A 25,149-nucleotide genomic window follows, 5' to 3' on the forward strand; every position below is an offset into this window, starting at 1 on the left:
TAATAAAAGTTACCTCCTGCAGCTTTAAACTATTTACAGCCGTTTTTAATAGAGTTGGACAGAAAAGTAATTTGTATGATGACTTCCACAGAGTTGCAGTTCTTCCAGGTGTTATGCTAATTACTGCTGCCGCTAGTCTGGAGGAACTGAGCTGGGAAGAAGTTCTCTGTTGCAGTCTCCAGATCTAGACATTTAGCCAACTGTTCAAGCTTAGCAAAATTCCAAATTAGATTTAGGCCTGGACTTTGACTACACCATTTGAACACATGAATGTGCTTTATTCAAAGCTATTTGATTTTAGCCTCAGGCTTCATGCTTGTCGTGGTCCTGTCTCATATTTTTTGCAGACTCTTACAGTTTTTTCTCCACATGATGCTGCCACCACCACAAACTTCCTAATCTCTCAGTCACCCAAAAAACGTAAATAAACACAAATCTTTAGTAATAAATATAGACATCTTTAATTGCATTTCATTAGTTCAAGAATGCCACAAGTTATAAATACAGTCAACCTGCTTTAAACCTTCCAGAGACTGGTTTTAACACAAAATAACAGACATAATGGATACACGTTGCAAATAAAATGCAATTCTTTAAATGTATAGTTAAACCACAAAGTATTAAAAGGCTTAGTAATCAGAACGAAGTCCACAGGGTTAGTGCCAAAACGTCATGGGAAGAAAGGTTTCCTTTCCAAACAAACACCGCTATCTGAAGAAACGCTCACACTTCCAAAACTCAGGCGATAAAAATCCCAATTTTCCAGATAATTTCAGCGCAAACATTGTTCTGCTGGACGATAATCTTATTGCTAGGTTTAACTGAAAACTTTTTTTTTTTTTTTATTCTAGAAAAGCTGTCAGTTTGAGAGGGTTTCTTTCTTTTTATTATGAAAACTCACAGTGCTACGTTGCTACTTCTGCGATAATTTCATAACAAACAAAGCCTGAACTTAAACAATCCACCAGACCAAAATGTGGGAGAAATGCAAGATTATAAGTGATCTAAACATGGTGAATTAGTAGAAAGGCTGTGGAGTTAGATGCAGTTTACAACTTCACCACTAGATGTCAGTACACCTAACATAATGGGACTTTAATTCAGAAGAAAATCCCGACTGTGCAGTTGAGCCCATCAGTTTCCTGAGTCATACAAACACCAAGCAAGTCGCCTTCAACTGCTCCAATTTTTTAAGCCTTTATTCTTTTTTTCTTCCCCCTGAATTCATTAGAAAATAAACAAACAACAAAGAAGTATTAGTAACAAGAAAGGATAGAACTATGTCTGCATTCTGGCGGTATTGTCTTTATTCCCCTGCTTAACACAAATAGATCCAGGACTACATTACCCATGTCTCCTTGCGTCTACAGAGTAGCCACGTTAGTGCTAAATAAACTACAACTTGTGTTATTTTGTTTTCCTGCATGTCAGCGTAAAATGGGAATCTGGTTTTGTAGTGCAAAACGTTACAATTTATAGAAAAATAACTCCAGCCACATTAATACTTCAAGGTAAAGTAGATCCATAAATCTATAACTTGGCAAAAATATCTCCACCTTATCCAGTAATTACAGCAACCACACCGTATTTATTTTTTATCCGTCACTTAGTAAAAACACGTCAAGTTTAAACTGAGCTATAGAAAGATGTGAGATGTAATCCCTTTGTCTTGGAGCGATTTTAAAATTAGTGAGAGGTTCCCCACATGCCTAATGTAACAACCGTCCAAACACTGAGGTAGTCTGGGTGTAGACAGGCAGGTGGTAGGAAGGGTCTCCAGGTGTAAGCGTTAGTGTGCTGCAGGTCAAAGTGTTCAGTAACGGAGAAGAGGAAGGAACAGAGAGAGGATAATACTGCTCGATTCATGCAACAATTACAGCAGCGGTCAATAACGCTAAAGTGCTGCTGTGTACTGCCCCCATGTGGCCACGCTGATACACTGCAGGTTTCAGAGAGTGTCGGGGTGTGTGAGGGTGTGTGTGTGTGTGTGTGTCGGGTGTGTTTCCACACAGAGTCTCAGCAACAGCGCATGCGGGGAGGGGGCAGCTCCGGTGGCACTTCGGGTTCAGGCTGCAGAGACAGGACGCTGTTGGAGAGCTCCTTGTTGGGAACCTCAAGAGGCATCTGGAGGATAAAAACAGGAAACTCAGCCGTGCACAGGTGAGAAAACAAGACAGAAATGGCAACAAACCGGAGCTTTACCTGCACTGGAGCTGGGAGATATGGATTAAAAATAAAACAGCTAATTTTTTTCATGACATATGAGATTTCCAATTATAATAATAAAAAAAAATGTTCCCAAATCAAAATTATTTTCAAAACAAAATAATTTTATATAATATATGCAATTAAATGCCAATTCTTGGCTTTGCTGAATGTTACCCCTGATCTCTCTTTATTCTATTAAATTATTTAAAATCTAATTACACTAATGGAACAATAAAAGATAAAAGTGGTTACAAACATAATCAGTTAAAACATGAATACTTAATTTAGCTGCACATCGTTTTACCTAATAAATAAATAAATATTCAAAATCCTGAACACACCAACCTTGCTGAGAATGTCATCAACAAGCTTGACGAAAATCTCATCCACGTTATAATTATCCTTGGCACTGGCTTCGCAGAAGCGCATCCCAGTTATCCGAGAGGCAAACTGTAAAATATAAACGTCACATAAATCAGGAAATGCAGCATTAGCATCATTACCATTACCGGCGGGGAAGGGACGAGCCATCAGCAGGCCTGGCATGATAACAAATTTTACTAGACGATAAATTGTCCCAGAAGTTATTGCAATAAAAGATAAAATTGTTGTTTTGAGACCATGTTCAAGTTGTAATAATGGCAAGAACACATTGTGAAAGATTAATAAACTTTAAATTCTAATGAACATTTAACACTGGCACTGGAAAACATTTAAATATCCGAAATAAATAAACAACAGAAACACTTTGACGGTGTGTGCATAAGGAGTCTTCATGAATGCTGTCATGAAGTGTAATTCGGTAAATAATTACACTTTTAATGCAAAGTTGCATTAAAAGTCCCATTATTTACTCAATGACACTTTAAGACAACAGTCAAACATTCATGAAGACTCCTTTATGTTCATGTCAGTCTTATGAACACCCTGTTAAATAAAGAGTTATTTAAACAACAAATAAAATAAATTATGATGTTTTTGTAAACAAAAATGTCCTTCAGAAAAAAAAGGTTTAGTTGAGACAAAAGCAGCAGGCTGGAGACTTTTATCATCCAGTTTTTGGTAGAAAAAAAAACCATGCAAGTGGAAATCATTGAGTTTGCTTTAATTTATCATGTGATTAATTGATTTATTGATTATCGTGACAGGCCTACGCATCAGCTGGTAAACGTGAGAGGAAAGTCTGAGGTTGTAGCGATGACGCAAAGACGCGAACTCACTCTCTCTCCTTGTTGTTTTGAGATGATCCGATCCGTCTCACAGTCCAGCTTGTTCCCAACCAGCAGAAGCTCTGCTTCCTCTGAGGCGTACTAACACGCCACAACCAGAAACACAGCGGAGAAAAACAACTCAAAAAACAGCACTGGGTTTTCAGAAAGTTACAGTGTCAACCAATGTTGGCTGGAAAAAAACACTATGGGTCAGTTAATTAGGTTTGGGATGTTTTTCACAACATTTGACAGGTTTTTAGAAAGTATTTAAAGGGAAATAAAAATAAAAAAAGTAGTAAATGTGTGTCAGAAAAGCACAAAAAAAACAACCTTTCTTGACGTAGTTTCACTCTTCAGTCTCCCTGATTGATGCCCTCCTCTTCTTTTTTTAAAATTAGCATTTTATTTTTTTTCACTTTACACATACAGTACAGACCAAAAGTTTGGACACACCTTTTAATTCAACGAGTTTCCTTTATTTTCATGACTATTGACATTGTAGATTCACACTGAAGGCATCAAAACTATGAATAACACATGTGGAAATATGCACTAAACAAAAAAGTGTAAAACAACTGAAAATACCCCTTATATTCTAGTTTCTTCAAAGTAGCAACCTTTTGCTGTGATTACTGCTTTGCACACACTCTGCATTTTCTTGATGAGCTTCAAGAGGTAGTCACCTGAAATGGTTTTCACTTCATAGGTGTGCCCTGTCAGGTTAATAAGTGGGATTTCTTGCCTTATAAATAGTCATGAAAATAAAGAAAACCCATTGAATTAGAAGGTGTGTCCAAACTTTTGGTCTGTACTGTACAGTCGATCGGTAATAGTTCTAAGAAAATCTAAAAGTTACAGGAGGCGGACTATATACAATGCTCATCAGGATACACAGTACTACTTTTGAGCTAAATTTCTTTCCTCTTCATCTGTGTCACAGAGGTGTCTTCTTAATCAAATACATCTGATGAGTTTCTTTTACCTTGTCTATCATTTTCATCCATTTAGGAAGGTCATCGAACGTTTCCTGTTTTGTGATGTCATAAACCACGACTATTCCCTTGGCTCCTCTGTAGTAGGCCGAAGTGATGCTGTTAAACCTCTCCTGGCCTGCAGTGTCCCTGTCGCACAGAGATCAGACCACATTCTTTAAAAAGCATTTCAATATAAACAAAAATATCAGTTTGAATCAGAAATAATTTACTTTAAGATGAACAGGACTTCATTATATTAAATGAAGATGTGGTTATGATCAAAAAAGAATCAATCGAGAAAGCTTGTTTTTTTTTACATTAGTGATGTAATCATTTTAATGATTTGCTGTTTTCTCTGATTAACGACAGCTGAGAGCCGCAACGTTATGATCCTTCTTTTAGACATATCAGAGTAAAGAGGGTTGAACAAAAATGCCACATTTTCTGATTTTTATTTACAGAAAAGGTTCATAAACTACAATTTCTCCTGCCACTTTAAATATACCAGTTTGACATGAAAATGACATGTCGTTCTTTTAGTAAACGGCTTTTTTGAGTCCTAAATTAGTTGACGATTATTTAAATGATTAATTAATCACAATTAATTGTTCCAGCTCTAATCTTAAATGCAAAATGTATATATTTTTTTTTGTACAGTTTTGGCTTAATTCCTGCTCTGAATATGCTGTTCTTTCAGCAATCCCTCTCCCCCCTTCGAGTCTGCATTCTCCAGTTAATAATTAATCAATTACTAAAATAGTTTATGATTATTTCAATAACTGATTCATCATAATTTATCTGATTGATCATTTCAACAATCGCTCTGGTGAATAAAAATGTGAAATTGTGGCATGTGGCTATAGTTAAGCCCTGTAGGTCAACTTTTTTTCAGATTAATCAACTACTAAATTAGTTAACAATTATGTCAACAGTCTATTAATCATGATTAATCCGATTAATTGTTTAAGCTCTGATTAAAATACATAGATTTTTGTCATTTTTAACCATAAAAATTTCTAAATATACAACGTACAAAGAATGCTTGTGTGTTACAACACAATCACATTTAAACAGCTGGTAAAATAAGATAAAAAGTAGAATGAAATGTATTATTAAACAGGTTTGTAATTATGGTGTCATGGCTTAATGATGTCTGAATTAAATTCCCTGTTCATAGATTTTATTTACAGATCAAAAGGAAGAAAAAACAAAACAAAACCAACAACCCACAGTTGGATTTTTAATGACAGCAGTATGAGCAACACTAAGTGCAGAGCTACTGTACCTTCAGCCATCTAGTCTCTCCCTTTTCCCCAGTGAGTCACAGTCAGGCTAATGAACAGGAGAGTGGACAGACAGCAGCACAATGGCAGGGTTAGCCGAGACTGGACAAAGCTGAGGTGGAGCTTGATGAGAGATTTCAACACGAAAACACACACACACACACACACCCTGGGTGACAGCTGTCCAGATCAGAGTGAGGACTGGTGGAGGAGTGAGTTTGAGATGGGAAGGTGGGTGACTGTTAGTCAGCAGCAGAAATGTGTTAGTGAAACAGGCAAAGGCGGTCCCACACTGAAGCTGAGCTCCGAGTGGCGCGACTCGGATCCAAAAACCAATCGATAAAGTTCAGCTTGTGTAATTTTTCACAAACAAAACTTGCCAAATAAGCTGGATGTAAATGAAATTCAATAAATCCAAAACGGCCCATCCTCCAAAGCAAGTGCTTTATTAGGAACTTTAAAATGTACACTTCGTCAGTACCAGAACTGGGTTAATAAATATGGTTAAAAGTGGAAAAAAAACTCAATTCAGAAAAATTAAAACGGGAGTAAAAAAATTTAATTTGGAAAATAAAATCAAGGACAAAAGAACAATTTCTACAAAGAGCTGCTGTTGCACTGAACATAGCAAATCCATCTAAAACCTGATCTTTATTTATCCATTTTTATTTATTTTATTCTTAACATCCCAGTTGTTCTTTGTTTCTTTGAGAGTTGCTATTTTTTATATTCTGCTGTGCTTTATTCGTGCACAATGACATTAAAGGCAGTTCAGATTCTGATAATTAAAGGGATTTCATCATCTTTATGCGACACAAACGTAACGTCTACTTTCTTCTTCTACGCATGCGGTTCGGTTTGGCGTCGTAAACCATTCACACAGATTACTGACGCATTTATTTAGTATGAACAACCATACAAAATAAAACTGAATTTTAATAAAAAATAAATAAATTCATTAAAAATAAAAAATTGGAAGTGAGCATAAAGACCTGGAGTTTAGTGAAATTATTTGTTGCATGTGACGAAGCAACAACAAAAAGAAGTCATCAAAAAAGGATAAATGTGAACTATGTTTTTTTTAAAAATAATAGTCAATAAAAAATTGTTTTAGCAAAGAAATTTAGTAGTAGTGAAGTTAAATGTTTTATTTTTATTTTTACTAAACTAAATGCTTTCTTCCATTTGGAAAATATATCGGATTTTTTTGTTTGTTTGTTTGTTCTAGAACCTAAAACACATTTAATCTGTAATTTAATTTAATCATAAATATGATTAAATTTTAGATTTCCATTTCAAATATTCAGGAAGATTTAAAGCTGTAAGAGAGACACAACTTAAAAAGAAATACTGAATGAAATAAAACTGAACAAACGCATCATGAATATCATCAAGATAATATTTGCTACATTATTAGAGCACATTAGTGCAGTGAGCTAATAGAATATGTTTGTTTTGTTTCTTTAAAATGTATGTAAATCTTAAGTAAAAACTCACGCTGCCTTCAAAATGTCCAGTTTTTAATTTAAAAACAAATAAACGAACCATCTGCACAGGTCAGATGAGCCTTGCATGGCAGCAGCTTGGTTGGTGCAGCATCAACTGCTTGTCATCCCAGAGGAAAACTCACCATATCTGAAGTCTGATCTTCTTCCCTCTCAATTCAACTGTCTTGATTTTGAAATCAACACCTACAAAAGGAAACAGAAATGTGAATTCAGCTGAATGCCATCCATAATTTCTTTTATTTAACCAGGTGAGTTCAATGAGAACAAATTCTCATTTTCAACAATGATCAGAAAACATTAAAACATCATTCAGCAAAAAAGGAATAATATTAAAAAAAAACAGACAAAAGTACAACTATGTTTTAGTATCTTTAGATACTTAGATATGTTTTAGTATCTAAAGCAGGCATATTATGTACTATGTTTTTTACTGAGTTGATGAAGGCTGACATTGAAGTTTATTGTGTTGCTTTGATTTTCATGTGAATAGTTTCTGGTGGGGTTTCCATTCGACTGGTTTTTAATCTTGTTTAAAGTTACCTGTGATGGATTAAAGTTCCTTTGATAAGCTTTTTAACATTTTATTACATTACGACAACAGACTGATGCATTTTATTGGGATTTTATGGGATAAAAAAACACAGAACAGAATATGATTTTGCAGTGGAGGGAGAACTGCTTTTTTAATTTAAATTTTAAAAAATAAATCTCTGAAAAGTGTCAGAAGTGACCTAATTGGTAAATAGAATTTGTTTGTAATTTAATTTAATGCCAGTATTAATCCAGCTAATCTTTGAAGACAGAGATATGCAGAAGATACAAAAAACAAATAAAAAAGACTAAAGACTAGGATGGAGATTCACCTATCTGCTGGGCAAAATCCCTAAATAGCAATGTATAACTATAGAACTACATCCAATCAAAAATTGTTGCAAGCGTTCAGATTTGAAATTGAGCTCCTCTGTAGGCAATCTGACTGAGTTTGTGCTATTATATAAAAAGAATCAACATAAAATCCAAAAGTCCAAGTCCAAGTCGTCTTTTGGGTAGCTGCTTGACAGAGAAGAACAGCAAGTGTCTAGACAAACTCGCCCGCAGGGTTGGGTTGGTTGTGCGGAGGTGGCTGGACTCTGTGGGGACTATCTTCGAGAGGCTCTGCCAGAGGTAGGCACAGAGCATCCCAATCAGTGGCCTGTGACAGTCACCCCCTCCAATCGATCCCAGCAGAGCAAGAGAGCAGCTGCAGCCAAAAGTTCCTGGGCAGCAGGACTGAAAATTTATCCCCAAAGCCAGAATACAAAAGAATACAAAACGGCAATCACTGGTAACCAACAACCTGATCGAATCTATTTTAGTGACATCTGCTACTTTGGCTAAGTGCATACTGAGATACTTTGAATTTTACTTCATATTTTTACTTTATTTTGTGTTACTTAAAGAAAATTATTTCTCTGAGCTCTTCTACAGCGTTAAATCTGAATTTGAAGGGTATGACAACAAGTAGTAAACAGTATGGTCTACTTGTTGCATATTTGAAAGTAAAATAGGAAACACAAGTTGAGAACACAGCAGACTTATATTACAGGATATAAATAAACATTACACAGGATAATGCAAAACATTTCCACAAGTGGCCTCTGATAAAATTAACATAATATCAGAGAGTCTTTGCTGGGTCACAGGAATGACAAGACAACATGGAGCTCCATCATAGCAGCTGCTTGTGTGTGACTATTTTGGGTCTGGCCATTATGGCTGGCTGGGGTCCAGGTCACAGGACTGTTTACAGGGTCGCAACAACAATTAATTTTGTTTAAATAAACAACAAAAGCAAAAATTTTTATATCAAAACGATGCAGGAAAATATAAAAATTTAAAATGGAGGAAAATGGGAGCTAGTGGCTGAACTAGACCAGACATTAGTCTCATAAAACCCACGTAATTTTTTCTTATCTTTATGTTAATTCACGCTTAACAGTATATTTTAATTGCAACTATTACCCATATAGATAATTTTTAGACCATTAGAAACCTATTAACACTATGGTAAATACAACTTAACTCTATTACTATAAACTTCACTCTTTGTCGTCTCACACCAGTAAGCATGATTTAGCTTCTCACAGTGAACAGGGAGGGAAAAACCGCATTTCGCTCATTCCGTAGTCGTAGTTTTAATGGGTTTTCAGGAAGTAGTCGGGTCCCGTTTTTAAAACCAACTGAAACTGCCTGAATAAAAAGTAGAGGGGAAAAAACAGATCCTGTACTCACCTACTGTCGACTTGCATGACTCGCAGAAAGTATCGTCCGTGAACCTCTCCATGAGGCTGGTTTTACCTACTCCACGGGAGCCAATAATTATAATCTGGAGTTTGAAGTCAGCGGGTCGGGGAGGCATCTTCCTGCGGCGGGACTGAGCCCCCAGAGCGGGAGACGAGTTCTCCGAGCCTCCGCTGCCACCACCGGCAGCGGCCCTCCGCGGTATATCATATCTCGGATCCATCAGTAATTCCACATTTATGACAACAAAAGTAACATATGAACAAACCTAAGCTGAAATACTGCCGAAGTAATTTTCTACTTCAAACTTTCTTTATTGTCCAGAGAAGTTAGGGAAAGTTTGTTGCCCGCTGATAGTTGTTGTTGTTCAGCCATTAAAGACCCTGGATGTCATTGCGTCACTTCCGTTTCCCAGACTTATTTTTATCCAAATATTTGCTTCTAAAAAATACGAAATCTAAGAAGAAAAAACAAAACAAAACGAAAACTTACAATTTAACGTTTCCTTGTTTCCGCTAATTAGTTAGTTTAATGAATTATTAAACTAACAAATCCCACTTGCTTCTTGCAGTTGCAGGGAATGCAAAGGAAATAATTAAGAACTAGAAGAATAAACGGTTTAAATATAGCTCATTTCATTTCTTCTTCTTTAAATTTATTAGCGGTTGGCAAGAAACGTATTTCATTTCTTTGCATCTGATAATGTTTATTATGTAGAAGATAAACCCTGAAACAGTAGCGTTTCAGGGAGCTGTACCCATGGGCGGTCCTAGATGGGGACTACCAGGGACCAGTGCCCTTGTCAAATTTGTCCTGATCCATTTCATGGCCCCTATACTGAAGAGCAAATACTAAATCAATTTCTTATTATACATGCTGACACAGGAACTGTCAGTAATTGGTCTCTACACAATTTTACTTTAACAATTAATAATAATAAAAAAGCTTTTGCTGTTTTAGCTTCAGTCATATTGAGATAGGATCACAGTTTTCATCTTTGAAACCTGCTCTGGAGGCGCAAGTGGCTCACTTAATATATTAAACAATTCAATATTGTCATGTTTTTTTTGTTCATTGTTTTGTTCTGTGCCCCCATTATTATCATAAATCTGAGATTAAAGTCAGAATTCAAATATAAAAGTCTGACTTTATTCCCAGAACTGTGTTTAAAAAAGTCTGAATTGTGAGGGGAAAAAAGAGTTTGAAATCTAAGGTAGAAAGAACTAAAAATTCTGAGATTAAAGAGGCACAATTCTGAAAAAATTTAAATTCTGAGAGTAGAATCAAAAGTCCAAGACTAAAGGCAGAATTTGGAGGTAAATGTTTGAAATCTGAGGTTGAAAAAAAAGTAAAAATTCTGAAAAAAAGTCACAATTCGGATATTAAAATCAGAAATTTGACACCGAAGTCTGAATTTAGAGATAAAAATTTGACTTTAATACCAGAATTTTTTTTTAAAAATTCGGAATTGTGAGGAACAAAAAAGAGTCTGAATTCTGAGATGGAAAGAAAGTAAAAAATACTGAGATGAAGGTTACAATTCTCAGAATAAAATCAAAATTCTTAGATCAAAGTCAGAAATCTGAGATAAAAGTCAGACTTTAAAACAAGAATTGTGAAAAAAGGTTAAAATTCAGAGAAAAAAAATCTGATTTTTTTTTCTCCCGGTGGCCCTAATCCTCTTATTTACATTTATTTATTTGCATTTATTATTTTTGTTTCTTTATTTATGTATTTATTAACTTTGGTTTAAACATTCACGCTTCTCCCCACTTTTCACGTTGCACCCATTCTCGCGCAGACGTTTGTCCTCCGCGGCACCCGTAGGCTGCGACATCCGATGACGTTTCCGTTGAGGAGGAGTTCCTGCTAATCCAAACACAGACGGGACCAACATCCACGGGATTATTATCGATATCAGGACCGTTGAAGAGCGTCGGGATGGCAGCTCAGAAGATAAACGAAGCCCATGAACACATCGCTAAAGCGGAGAAATGGTGAGAAACGACAGAAATGAGAAGATTTATCCGCGGAGCTAGCAGCAGTTTATGTTGCTGTAGCTAGCTGCTGTAAGGCCACCGTAGCAGCTTATTTATTTGTACGTCGCACACAATACTGCGACATTAATAAACATTTAATAGACCCTTATTCTTAATATTAGTATTTTCTTATCATGGTTGCTTAGCCTGATTGTTATTAATTCATTATTTTAATGTTGTAGCTTAAAGACGAGTCTGACAAAATGGAAACCTGACTTTGACAGTGCGGCATCAGAGTACGCCAAAGCAGGTAACACAGATCATAAACCCGGTTTTATACCTGGAGAGAGAGAGAGAGAAGGTTTTTAACGAGTTTATAGTAAACTGTCTCTGTGTTGATCTTTTGTTTGTAGCTGTTTGCTTCAAGAACGCAAAGCAGTATGAGCAAGCTAAGGATGCTTACCTGAAGGAGGCTGAGTATCACACAGAAAACAAGACGTATCCTGCAGATAGCATTCTCACCCATTACAAACAAGACAATGTTTAAAGGTTTTACACCACAACTCATTTATTTACGCCATTAATAACCCAGATCTCTCTGTACATTTATGTAGAACTTCACAGAGTTGCTAACAAATGGTTCTCCAGGTTTTTTAAAGGTTTTCTGTCAAAGTTTGATTATTTTTTCACTCATCCTGTATTTGTCAGCTTTATGCTGACCTGGACAGCATAAAGCTCTGAAAAAAAGAAGAGCCTGCTGCACTGAACTCCATTGAAAACCTTATTGTTATTCCACCAAATATTGATTTCTGAACTCTTCCTGAGTTTAAACATTAGTATTTTTGTTTCTAAATTAATATGAACTTGTTTTGTTTTCTGAAAGCACTGCATTTTTTGTTGTTGTTATTTTGACCATTTCTCATTTTCTGCAAATAAGTACTAAATCTTTGCTTGGAATTTCAGAGACATGTCAGCATTTCATAGAATAAAAGGACAATGTTCATTTTACTCAAACTTACTCAAAAGTAAAATCAGAGAAACTGATCATTTTAAATGGTCTCTTAATTTTTTTCCAGAGCTGTACTTTGAGACAAAGTTGTGCAGCGCAGAGAAGGACAACTATCATACTGTTACTAAAAAAAAAAGAGACAGTGCTCAAATTCAAAAATACAATGTTTCTACCAGGGGTGTCCAAACCTTTCATCACACGAGCCAACAAAATGAAATATAATCAAGCAAATAATGAGGTTTTTGTTGGGAAGGAATATTATTCATTGTAGATGGCAAAGTTAAAAAGGATTTTGCATGTTTTCTGTTCTAAAAGAAAGTCGTCTGGTTTTCAAATTCTTGAAAAGTGGCTTGGTTGAGCAAGTCTTGTGTGAAAGTGTCCAGTCCTCCTTTCACTGACACTAGTATGTTACACTGCAAAAACACAAAATCTTACCAAGTATTTTTGGACTTGTTCTGGTTTTTATTTGCAGCCACATCTGGATTATGAATGTACTTGAAGGACTTGTACTTGTACTTGTTCTGGCAAATTATATTGATAGAAACACCAATTAAACTATTAAAATGTGAATATTTGTTGTTTTCTTCTTAAACTTAAATAACTTTTTGTCACATTAATGTCATTTGGTAGAATCCGATAAAAGCTGTTCTGATTTCATTGATAAAATATTTACACACACTACTGTTTTACTGAAGGCTTATTTATGCGTCTCTGTAGAGCCTAGAGGGCCACATGGAAAGTTATAGTGGGCCAGATTTGGCCCGCGGGCCTTCGGTTTGACACATGTGGTCTAGTTCTTTGTTCAAATGTTTTAGTACACCTAAAGTAAGACAAAACTAACTTACAAGGAACTTTTCAGCCAGATAAATGAGCTTGTTTTAAGTCAATATTTACTTAAGTACAGATTATTTCACTTATGACATTTTTTTCACATTTTATAAGTGAAATAATCTGCCAATGGAACTAGTACTTTTTAAATCAATATCAATTATTTACTTAAAACAAGCTCCCATAGCTTGCTGAAAAGTTACTTGTAAGTTAGTTTTGTCTAATTTCAAGCACCAGTAACCAGATCAAAAATACTTGGGAAGATTTTTAATTTTTCCTTGTAATTAAATGCATAGATAAATCCATCACTGTTTAATGTCCATTTTAAGCCTTGTCTTCAACATGCATCCATGTTGTGTTCTCCACATTTCCTTAACTTGATCTACAGACTCTTTCATGCTGCAAAGTAAGTATCATTAATTACATTTGACCTGCTGCAAACATGAAACTTGCCGTTTATCTTGGCTTATCTGCCCTCCTCTTCCTCAGGGCTATTGAGCAGGCAGGGATGATGATGAAGGTGAGTGCTGGCAGGACTTTGTGATCCACTGGGAGGAGATATTCATCCGGTGTGGATTAACCTGCCTTGTTACAACAGGAGCAAAAGAAAATGCCAGAGGCCATCCAGTACATAGAGAAAGCCTGCATGATGTACATGGAGAACGGGACGCCCGACACCGCCGCTATGGCCTTGGATCGGGCCGGAAAGTAAAACCAACGCTATTTTCTCCTTAGAGAAGTAAAAGAGTTAACTTGCGTGATAAACAGTCAGCTGACACTGTGGTTTTCATGCCTTCATCATAGTCTGTCGCATTATGACCACACCTTTAATTAAAGGTTTTAAATTCCAGTCCTTAAAGGCTTAATCCCTGTGAATTTAACTCAATTAATTAAAAAAAAAATTTCATTAATCCCGGAAGGAAATTAAAGGTTTTTGTAAAGAGCTGCTGGAAAGATCTCCTGTAGCAGTCTGTATTACAGCTCTTCAGAAGACGCCTCTTATTGAAGACACTGTTATTATATTACATAACAGCCTCATGAAGAGATTGTCTGTAGAGCTGAATCGATTAATCTATTATCAAAGTAATTGTAAACTAATTTAGTAATCGATTAATCGCGATTAATCAGACTCAAAAAGAGGCCATTTGCTGGAAGAACATCATAGAGTAATGGATTACTAAAATAATGTTACATGCAGCCCTAACTGTTCTAAATCTTTAAGTCTTTTAAAAAATATATTATCATTAATAATATTATTATTACTATTAATAATTAAGTGAATCCTGAATGTGTTTGGTTGCCCTGGAGTTTATTTAATATTGTCAGAGTACAAATACACATATTGGATTAATTTTCACATTTTTATTTGCAAAATATTTTGAAAACTAATTAATTTCACAATTTTCCAACACTTTTTGTTTGTGCGCCACATAAAATCATTAAAATACACCAAAGTCTGTGATTATAGACCATTAAAATGAGAAAAACCTAACAGATAGAGGACCTTTGCAAAGCACCACAACATTTTAGCTTCTGGCACTTTAGCATTAGTGTCTGGTCATAAAAACAAATGGTGCAAACAACTGATTTTCCTCTGAACTAAAACACATTTTTCCTCCTCAGACTCATAGAGCCCATAAATCTAGAGAAAGCTGTTGACCTTTACCAGAAGGCGGCAGGTGTATTTGAGGTGAGAATTCCTTTAAAAATGGAATAATTCAGAATTTTTGGTTATTTTGCTATTGCTTAACGACATCGTGGTGTAACGTTTGCAGAACGAAGACCGTCTGCGTCAGGCGGTGGAGCTGCTGGGAAAAGCCTCCAGACTGCTGGTCAGGTTAAAAAGGTGAAAGATTATTTAGTTGTAATTTTCCACTGGATTGTTTAACACACAGTGTGCACAATTAGTGCTATTTTTGAGGATTAATCTTTTATTAATTACCAACTATAGCGCTCAAATAAGCCTTTTTGCTGATATTTTCCTTTTTTAGGAAAATATCTAAATGTGCACAATTATTGTGCAGAATTATCACGCAACTAAATTAAAAACACATTTTTCCATCCCACTTTTTAAAACTTTATCTGTTTAGGTGACCCATGAAGTCAGAAAATATGCCTGGAAATGATGATGATGTGTTGAAAATATTAACCTACATGGTGGTTGTGCTTGCGATGTAGAGTAGATAATGTGATTGTGATAGAAAAGTGATTACATTTATTTTAAACAGGCTGGACGAAGCTGCAGTTGCTCTGCAAAAAGAGAAGAATATGTACAAAGAGATTGAGAACTTCCCCATGTGTTTCAAGGTGGGTCTGCTCAGGTTCTGGTTCTGGACATGACCGGGTCTGATCCTGAAGGAAAAGCAGTCAGAACTGTTCATGGTTGATTTATGCTGCTCTGTTCAGTTATCTGTTAAGGTAGAAAAGAGTTAGAGTTTTATTCCTTCCTTCCTTCTTTTTGCCATAAATTGTTTTGTTTTGTCAGAAATCTTTTAGTTTTTTGATCAATTCTTTCTTTGTTTTGTTATAAATTCTTCCTTCGCTCTTTTCTTTACATGAACTCAGTTTAAAGCGACCAATTAAAACTCAGAGTGTTAATTGAGTCCCTATCGCTGACCTGACCTCCTGATGTAATGTTCTGATGCTTTAGAAAACCACAGCCCAGGTTCTGGTCCATCTTCACCGCGGCGACTTCGTGGCGGCTGATAAATGTGTCCGGGAGAGTTACAGGTACGGGAATGCGCCGCCGCCATCTTTAACTTTAACTTTACCATCATTAGTGAAGGCGCTGGTTATGTAAAGCATTGCGTCTCCGCCAGTCTGCCCGGCTACAGCGGGAGTGAAGACTGCGTTGCCATGGAGACGCTGCTGCAGGGCTACGACGAGCAGGACGAGGATCAGGCCTACCGCGTGTGCAACTCCCCTTTACTGAAGTACATGGACAACGACGTGAGTACTCTTACTAAGAAAGTATTCTCACAGCGTTTTACATAACTTTAATTGAGAAGTGGAGGAAAAACTATACATGGGTTTAAATTTTACCAATAAAAATCTGGAAACAAATCTGTCTCCATGAGATGAATAGCATCTGTAAACATGAATGTCCAATTTACAATTAGAGTTAGTGTTCTTCCGTGACTAAATGAAAAACATGCATTTTTTACACAATTATTGGGCCAAGCGTCGGAATAAGGAATAGAATAATCAATAAAATCGTTCGTTGCAGTTCTACATTGTAACATTGTTACAGTGTTACATGTATAGTAATGTTATAACATGCAATATTACACGTGTTACAATATTGTAACACTGTAACACATGTTGCATTGTGCTGCGCAGAGCGTTTGCTGTTAGAACCTGGTGGCTGGTACTCTAAAGAAAACTCTAAAATCCTGTTTAGAGTTTTCCAGACAACAATACAAAACATGCCAGAATTACAAAAGTTTTTTTTTGGTCTGTTGTAACCATTAAACAATCTCCTCTTCAGTTTAGCATTGTAACTGGAGACACATTGTTGATATTACCATTATAAAAGAACTTGCAATTAAGCAAGTATTAGCTAAACCCAATGTAATTTTTATATTGAGGTTTTTGTTAGCAGGTGCTGAAAATCACTAATAAAGTAACTTGTAATTTAACTTAGTTACTTTCCAAATCAGGTAATAGGCAATCTAACTAAGTTACTTTTTCAAGGAGTAATCAGTAATCCGATTAAAGTTACTTTTTCAATATAAATGTGCCATCACTGGTTACACGTTACATTGTTTTACACTGTAAACTTGTAAAACGATTATTATATAGTGCTACATCTGTCTGTTAAGTCTAATTTTTTGCCACTGAAACACAAAAGTGAAAGTAGAAAGTGTCTGTAATATAAATATGTATTTAATGAGTTAATAAGATTGTTCCTACAATTTTAATACCTTTAATTCTCTTTAAAGGTCGTTCTAGTTCATGACATTGTCTCAAAGGTAAGTAAGTGGTAATTACATAAATATTTTTTTAAAATCCTTTTCTGTATTTCCAGTACGCCAAACTGGCCATTTCCCTGAAAGTCCCTGGAGGAGGAGGGAAGAAGAAGAAGGCCGCCGCTGCTCCACAAGGGGGCGCCGGCGGGGCGCCTTCAGCTGCAAAGGACGAGGAGGATGACGAGTACGAGGGCGGGTTGTGTTAACCTGTCGCCACCAGAACCTCCTCTGTGTTCAGAACCTTTTCAACCCGGACGTTGGCCTGTTTGATCTCTAACAAGCTGATAAAAAAAAGGAGAAAAACCCAAACGTTCCAGCCAGTGCCGCAGAAGAGCATATCGGGCCTCTTAAGTTTGTTCTTCTGCCTGGCGCAGGAACGTGTTCTGTTTTGTGTCGTCTCGGTGAAGCTGTACATTTTGCTGTTATTGTTAGATTATTAACTATAAAAATACTCTAAACGCGACTGGATCAGTGGATAGGTGTTTTATTTGTACAGAGATAATTTATTCAGTATTCACGGCTGCTGGGAATGATACCGAAGCAATATGCAATCACACTGGTAATAATGCATGTTTAAAAACAATAAAATGGTCATGCAAAGTCAAATATGATGCATTTAAGAATCTTCTAGAGTGACCCTGTTGTCTTCAGCAGCAGTGATTACAATAACAATCAAAATATACGCTAAGTTTGTTCTTCTACTTCAAGGTGTCTGCTACCTTAAAATAAAGAAATATAGTCCTGTGTGTACCGCCATTTTTTATTTACTTTTGCAATGTATAAATCAGAGAAACTTAAGTGGAAAACATAAAAAAAGGGACCATGATGTGTTGTCAGTTTATAAATGAAATATTAGGCTTATTAAGATGATAAAGTGGTTGTTTACATTTTTTATTTATTCCTTTTCCCCGTCATTTCCTGTTTACTCCTCAACCAGATTCCCAAACTTTGCACACTTCTCAATAAACCTGTTCTGTGGCCCTCGAAGGCTCTTGATGTGTTTCACTTCCTTTAAGTATCGAGCAGATTTTCCACATCAGTTGGAGTCTAACGGCAAATCCAGAACGGCTTTCCATCTCTGATGAGGCGAATGCTTTCTGTCTGTAAAATTCAGATTTAATGCGTTTGCAGTAAATGGCTGCAGCCGGGCATTAGGAGGAAGCGAGAGTTAACCCAAGGAAAGGTTTTTTTCTATTATGGAAAATCCTATTAGAGTCTTTTCCAGTTTTGTTGCTGCGAAAACAAATATTTTAAAAGTACAGTTGTGCCTCAGGTTCTTTAAGAAATCATTGAATAATTAATTTAATTCACTAGTTCAGTTTTAAAAAAGTGGGGCTCACATTTATTATACACACAGTGATGCAGTTCAAATGCTAATTTCAGATAATTTTGATGAAAAGTCCTCACAGTTAATTAAAACATGAAATCCAGCTTTCAGAATATGTTTATTTACAGTACATGATATCCTCCTACTACTTGACTGGAGCTGCTTTTGTTTGTATCGCTTACTAGAGAGGAGATTATGTTATTTTATTTTTTTCAAATGCACTCTGTATCTTCATGAAAGTTTACTTTTAAGTTAGTTGTGACTTATTTCAAGTGTACCAAGATATTTGACTAGAAACTAGACATGGTATTTAGGAAGTGTGTGGTGGATAATAAGAGAAACTGGACTCACCACAGAGAGCTTTTAAGCCCCTCCAGAAGATGCTGGTTTGCTAGGTCTCCAAGCTGCTGCTCCTGACATTTTCCTCCTTAATGGACAAATCACTCTAAGTCTCCTCTACATGAACAAAAAGGAAAAATCCTCCCACATGGGTACAACACAGAATTTTACCAAGTATTTTTGGTTTAGTTTCTAGTGATAAGACAAAACTAACTTACAATTAACTTTTCAGATAAATATAAGAGCTAATTCCTTAATATTGATAAAAACAAAAGTACTAGTTTCATCTGCAGATTATTTCAGTATAGCAAAACATTTCCCCCATGTTATATGAAACAATCTGCCAATAGTAGTAGTACTTTTTCATAAATATTAAGGAATAATTTTCTAAAAACAAGCTCCAAAAAATTCTCGAAAAGTTATGGTGCGTTCCCACGACACATCAAGTTCGAGGTGCGTTCACACCAAACGCCTTTCGTTCGTCTGGTTTACATTCAAAGTCTACATGGAGGCGCGTTGAGGGCGCATCAGATATGTCAAAATCACTCTAGCTTTTGTTTACTGTTACCAGCTTATTTGTCAGATATGTTAAAGCTCCAAACACGCCGCAACTCCACCTAAAATGTAAACCGGAGGTGCCCGACGCTCAAAATGCGTTTGGTGTGAACGTACCTTTACTAGTAAGTCAGTTCTGTCTTATTTTAAGATAACTAAGATATTTGCACTAGAAACTAAACAAAAAATGCTTAAGAGTTTGTGTTTTTGCAGTGTTCGAGAAACTGGACTCACCAGAGAGCTTTTACGTCCCCCAGAAGACGCTGGTTTGCTAGGTCTGCTGCTCCTTAATGGAAAAATTACCCTCTAAAATCTCTGCTTTGTGAACTAAAAGAAAAACTCCTTCCATGCCACACAAAATCTTACCAAGTATTTTTATATAGTTTCTAGTTCAAATATCTTAGTGCTCTTCAAATAAGAAAAAACTAACTTACAAGTAACTTTTCAGCAAGATATACAGTAGGTGCTTGTTTAAGACAGTAATTCATTAATATTGATGAAAAAGTGCTAGTTCTGCACTATAGCAAGACATTTTCCGCTTAAGTGAAATAATCTGCCAGAGGAACTACTACTTTTTCATAAATATTAAGGAATTATTTACTTAAAATAAGCTCTTATGTCAGTTTTGTCTTCTTGGTTTTACTGGCGGTTGGCAACAAACGTTTAGTAGCATCACCGCCACCTAGTGGTTCATTATTATCTATCTATCTACATATATACATTTATATTTACATATACAGTATATATTCTAACAACATAAATAAAAAATAAATATATTCTACCTATAAATGTATATATACACACACACAAATACTTATACATAACTTTGTATTCTTCCCATCTATTTATCATACACACATTCACAAACACCTTTACTATAATCAAATTCTATGAAATAATTTAGTTTTCTTTAAAAATCAATTTGTTTATGTTTACTCCCCAAATTCTTCCTCAAAAGATCTAATAAATTAACCTTTTCCTCAATACTTCAAACTATCTCCTCATGTATCTTCTCTCTTTTTCATATTTATAACCTTCTTAGTATTCAAGCTTGTCAAGATATTTGCAGTAGAAACCAGACAAACATACCCGGTACGATTTGGTGGTTTTGCAGTGTGGCCTCTAAATGATCCAGCTGTTTTCCATCATCGTTTTCTCCCACAGTCTCTCCAAACAAAGCACCAAAAAAAAAACCTTTCAAGACATCTTTTATTTGCACATCTTGTCACATCGTCTTAATATACAGCTACGATTTCACATATCATTCCTCAGCGCCCGGCCCCTTCAGTAACATGATCTCCCTGTATGTACATGTTCTGAAAATTATTCATGGCAATAGTTAAGTTTTTCAGTCATGCTAAAATGTTATTTAATGCATAGTCTGGACCAAAGGGCTCGTGTCTCTCAGCCCTTTTTTTGTGAGGAAGCATTTCTTCTTCTGTCTTTCTGTGGGTTTATGGGTGATGAAGACTCAGATTGAATTAATGTAACTGATTGGCAATGATCTCATTTTTTTCAAAGAACCCCCCCCCCGTCCTTCCCAAATGTGCAGTAAACAAACTTGACTTCAATCCATCTATTTATATTTCATGCCATTTAAATAGTTCTCACCTTTTCTACAATCTCACATTCTTTTAGATGCGTTAAAGCCTACAGGTACAACACAAACGTATCGGTGAAAACGGCTCTTCCTGAGAAAGATGTGTGATTCTGAACAGGTTCAGTTCTTCTCATACAAACAAAATAAGGCAAGAAAGTCATTTTTTTTCTCATTTCAGACTGCCTTGTGTGAAGAAATGTAATGATTCTCTGTCACTAATTGACTTTGTTTTGTGTGCGCTCCCATCGTTGCTCGGTCCCGATCCGACAGATCCTGTTTGGAGAGTCTGGGATTGAGTTCGTCTGGTCCTCACTGTGCTCATGCTCGTCAGTGGAAAGCCCTTAAATCAGTAAAGCTGCAGCCACGTTTCACGCTGAGCAGTAGAAACAACTTCTGCAGCTGAAGATTTGTGCTCAGTTTCACTGCTTTTCACCCTTAACAAGTAAAATGTACCAGTTTAAGTTAAAATCAGTGTTTCTGCGAGGCATCATGGCCGACTGAGCGCCGTTTTGTGCTCACGCAGTTCCCCTGAAAAGCTCGGCGTCGTCTCCGTTTGTCACTCGGTTTTCTCCCGGGTCCACTTGATCATCGTCTCCGGCGAGCGGTAGAGGAAGATGAGTTTGGCGTACATGTCCTCCTCCAGGTCCAGCTCGCCCGTCTCTCGCACCAGGAAGATGTCGGTGCACAGCTTGAGGATGCGGTCCACGTTGGGCAGCTCCTCGAACATGATGGTGTGGGAGATGCCGCTGAAAAACTCGCGCACAAATTTCCCGATGACCAGAACAACGGAGGCGTATAGACCCATGATTCTAGACGGGCACAACAAGAAGGACAGTTAGACCCGGTGTCAAGCAGCTGCGTTTACATTAAACGATTAATCACAATTAATTGGATTGGTCAGAATAGTTGCGATTAATCAATTATTGAAATAATTATTGAAATCAGCCATCAAATTGCTCAACACCAATAATCCCCCAATCAGACTGTCTGAAAGTTCTATATTGTTTTTACATATTTAGCATTGTATTATTATTTCTATATTAATACTAGATTTTTTTTAATTCATGTATTATTTTTAACTGACACTGAGGGCAACACAATCCATTGAGTGCTTTAAAAAGACCTTAAGACATTTCTTTTTAGCTAAATGTTTGGTTCTTCTTCTTAGATATTGGTTTCAATCTCTTATTTTTGTGTCTATTCACTTATTTAATTACTTTTGCTTGTTTTCTTTGTTTCCTGCCCTTTGAGATCTAAAGACAAAAAGGGTATTATAAATAAAAAACATCATTATTATGATTGCACTAGTAACACTTGTATATATGTATATGTATTTATAGTCACGTAGTTTTTCAGTATTTTTTGTGTATTCCGGTAACCAAGCAACTACATTTTGTAGCCAAATTTTGCTGTCTTGTCGTCATGCAATGGCAATGAAGTAAGTTTAAATTTAATCTAATCGATTAATCGTTAATTGGAGTAAAAAAACAGCAGAAACTTAATGCCTTTAAATCTAGACTGTTTGGATCTGCTTTTGAAACATAAATGGAAATTTTAATAATGGCTCTTTACTAAATACAATATTTCAATTGTTGTGTTTTATGAAAGTATTTTTGTGTTTTTATGATGTCAAGGAAAACCAACATTTAGTTTTATATTTCCCTAATCTCATTTAAATTACCTTCAGTTAATATCAGCTGGAACATTTTATACTGTAGTTTGTTGTGCTTGAGTTGTTTTTGTTTTTGTAAAGGACTTTGAATGGAACTGAAGCTGAAAATATGCAATAACAATAAACTTCTTCTTCTTCTCTTCCTCATACTGAGCGTCCATTTTGAACGCGAGCGGAGGCGTTTCTGTTTGTCGGTGCGTACCCGTATCCGGCCAGGAAGCCCAGGCTGGGCGGGCTCACTTGGTCGCTGAAGACGTAGATGTTCAGGCCCGGTTCGTTTTTGGTACCGATGCTCTTTAAGGGCCCGGGGTCAAGCTGGTTCAGGATCCACCATTCCTGGATCTGATCAGAGGCGTTGTGGGCTCGCATCAGAGTGAGGGAAACGTTGAACATGTTTTCACCTGAAACGAAAACAAAACGTATAAATAACAAGGAAACAGGTAAGTCACTTACAGTTAAAACGTATTTTAGTAGAAATAAATCACTGACTATTTCAGAATTAACTATTATCTGATTTTGTTGGGTTTTTTTAAACTAAAATAAATAAAAAATTACGGACAGGCTGTACAAACTATTTTATTTACACACATAAAAAAATCTGATTTTTAAAAAAAAGTACAGGATTGTGGATCCAAAACTTCAACTGGTTTTAAGGCAAACAGCAGGAGTGTCCAAAGTGTGGGCCGGGGGCCATTTGTGGCCCCTGGATGGATTTTGTGTGGCCCCCCAACTGAGATTCAAGAAAGATGCTAATTCATCCCAGAGATACAAACAGAATTTTTCTACAATGGAAAAAATTAAACACAACACAAAGTATTGGACTTTTTCAGGTTTTATTTACTTTATAAAAGGGCTGTGAAAGAAAATGACTCAAGTTCTTTTCTTATAATCCAATAAAGTTGTTCAGTCGAGCCCCAAAAAATTCAAAAGATAGGTTTAGTTCTTTTAATTCAGAGAAATCCTTAATATGGTTTAGATGTACGATAAATAACATCAGTTTCATATAATAAACAAACAAAAAACAAAAAGTTGGACGACTTTGTTCTAGTTTTGGTTTTATTTTCTTGTCCTGCAAATACTTTCGTCTCGATTTTGGCCAACGTGACAAAAAGTTTGGACACCCCTGGCACACAGGTTGCTTATTATTTTGGGCTCGATTGAAGAAAACTGAAAAAATATTTCATCCGTTCTCAACAATAAAATATGTAAGTCATTTGAAAATGCTTTCTGTATTTAGCCAAGTTTTAAAAGCAGATTTTGGTGCATCAAGGCGTACCTTAGTGTAGATGTGGTCCTAGTTACCATGACAACAGAAGGAAACCAGAAAGCTTGGTAAACATAATCACTTTGTGTTGCATCTGACATTTTTCTAAGTAGATTCTAATTTAAAAGTCGTAGTTTTATCCTAATGTATTTAATTTCCATAATCGGACAGGCCGTACAAAATCTGTTCAAGGGCTGCAAATGGCCCTTGACCCCCAGTTTGAACACCCTTGCTTTAGAGGTAACCTTGTAATTTCAGGACGATCGAGTTTTCTCACCGAGCTGTTCAACGGGCGTGGCTTCAGAGTTGCTGGGGGCTCGGATGTAGCGGGGAATGAGTTCTGGGATCATCCTGCACAGAAGAAGAACACGGCGTTGGCGATCCGTTTGTTGGAGCAAAACCGGGAGCGACTTGTTCTTTACTCTGTTAATTATGCTTAACAGTGCCAATTCTGCTCAAAAATGTGCAAAAATCCAGAGAAAACACCCTAGTTACGACGGGTTTTCCATCTGCAGCGGGAAAGAGGACGCCACCTGCAGGGAAGGAGGCTAACTTACACTTTTAACTGGCTGGCTGTCCCATTCAGAAGCATAACGAGATCCCGCTTTGTGCTTTCTTCCAGAGGTATCACATTTTTCCCAGATGCCATCTCAGATTTGGCACCAAGACTGAGGTTTCTAACAACAGAGGAGGAAAGTAAAAAGTGAGGAACTTTTCTTCAAGCCTCATCTTTCTGAACGTAAAAAAAAAGAATCAAAAGCAGAAAAAAGGTAGAAAGGAAGAAAGACAGCATTAAGTCAAGGCTCACAGAAATGCAAAACTGGAACCTTGTTGCCTGTTTGTTCTCACTAGGTCTGTCACAATAAACATTAAATCAATTAATCGCATCATAAATTAAAACAGGTGTGTCCAAACAACATAAAATCTAGCAAATGAAGAAGCCCGATATTTATTATAGATCCATAATTTGAAAGCGATTTTTACAATGTTTTATTAGGGCCACTGTAGGTATAAAAAATAGTAAATTTTGTGATTGATCTCAGAAATTTTCTAGAAAACTTTTCAATCGAAATTTAGAAATTTCCATGTTTTTTGTCGAAAATTTCTGATATTAATCTAAAGATTGATTTTTCTTTTCTTGAAA

At 36.2% G+C, this 25,149-nt stretch overlaps 3 protein-coding genes across 6 annotated transcripts in view; 1 reads left to right on the forward strand and 2 right to left on the reverse strand.

The window, feature by feature from the left end:
• Nucleotides 1-437: 437 nt before the first annotated feature.
• Nucleotides 438-9,869, reverse strand: rab12 (RAB12, member RAS oncogene family). Its single transcript, XM_032566347.1, has 6 exons — nt 9,456-9,869; nt 7,307-7,367; nt 4,402-4,540; nt 3,429-3,518; nt 2,554-2,658; nt 438-2,124 (listed from the first exon to the last, which is right to left on the reverse strand). The coding sequence occupies exons 1-6, from the start codon at nt 9,685-9,687 to the stop codon at nt 2,017-2,019; spliced, it is 735 nt and encodes a 244-aa protein (XP_032422238.1). The 5' UTR covers nt 9,688-9,869; the 3' UTR covers nt 438-2,016.
• A 1,403-nt stretch (nt 9,870-11,272) lies between these two features.
• napgb (N-ethylmaleimide-sensitive factor attachment protein, gamma b) lies at nt 11,273-18,235 on the forward strand. The gene is made up of 12 exons (XM_032566346.1): nt 11,273-11,461; nt 11,686-11,753; nt 11,857-11,941; nt 13,669-13,686; nt 13,770-13,800; nt 13,879-13,988; nt 14,904-14,970; nt 15,056-15,126; nt 15,509-15,587; nt 15,931-16,010; nt 16,100-16,229; nt 17,308-18,235. Exons 1-12 carry the CDS (start codon nt 11,406-11,408, stop codon nt 17,452-17,454), a joined length of 942 nt encoding a protein of 313 aa, XP_032422237.1. The 5' UTR covers nt 11,273-11,405; the 3' UTR covers nt 17,455-18,235.
• Nucleotides 18,236-20,660: 2,425 nt separating this feature from the next.
• piezo2b (piezo-type mechanosensitive ion channel component 2b) overlaps nt 20,661-25,149 on the reverse strand; it is a 126,764-nt gene continuing 122,275 nt past the window's right edge. For 2 of the 4 annotated variants that reach the window (XM_032564947.1, XM_032564945.1), the window contains exons 50-53: nt 24,563-24,682; nt 24,283-24,356; nt 22,944-23,142; nt 20,661-21,878 (exon numbers count right to left, since the gene is read on the reverse strand). In XM_032564947.1, the coding sequence (XP_032420838.1) occupies nt 21,626-21,878; nt 22,944-23,142; nt 24,283-24,356; nt 24,563-24,682 (646 nt within the window). In that variant the 3' untranslated portion in view covers nt 20,661-21,625. The remainder of the gene's footprint in view (nt 21,879-22,943; nt 23,143-24,282; nt 24,357-24,562; nt 24,683-25,149) is intronic. The other 2 variants (XM_032564946.1, XM_032564948.1) reach the window with 1 other exon arrangement.

Source organism: Xiphophorus hellerii, chromosome 6 (genome assembly GCF_003331165.1).
Source record: "Xiphophorus hellerii strain 12219 chromosome 6, Xiphophorus_hellerii-4.1, whole genome shotgun sequence".
NCBI classification, from domain to species: domain Eukaryota; kingdom Metazoa; phylum Chordata; class Actinopteri; order Cyprinodontiformes; family Poeciliidae; genus Xiphophorus; species Xiphophorus hellerii.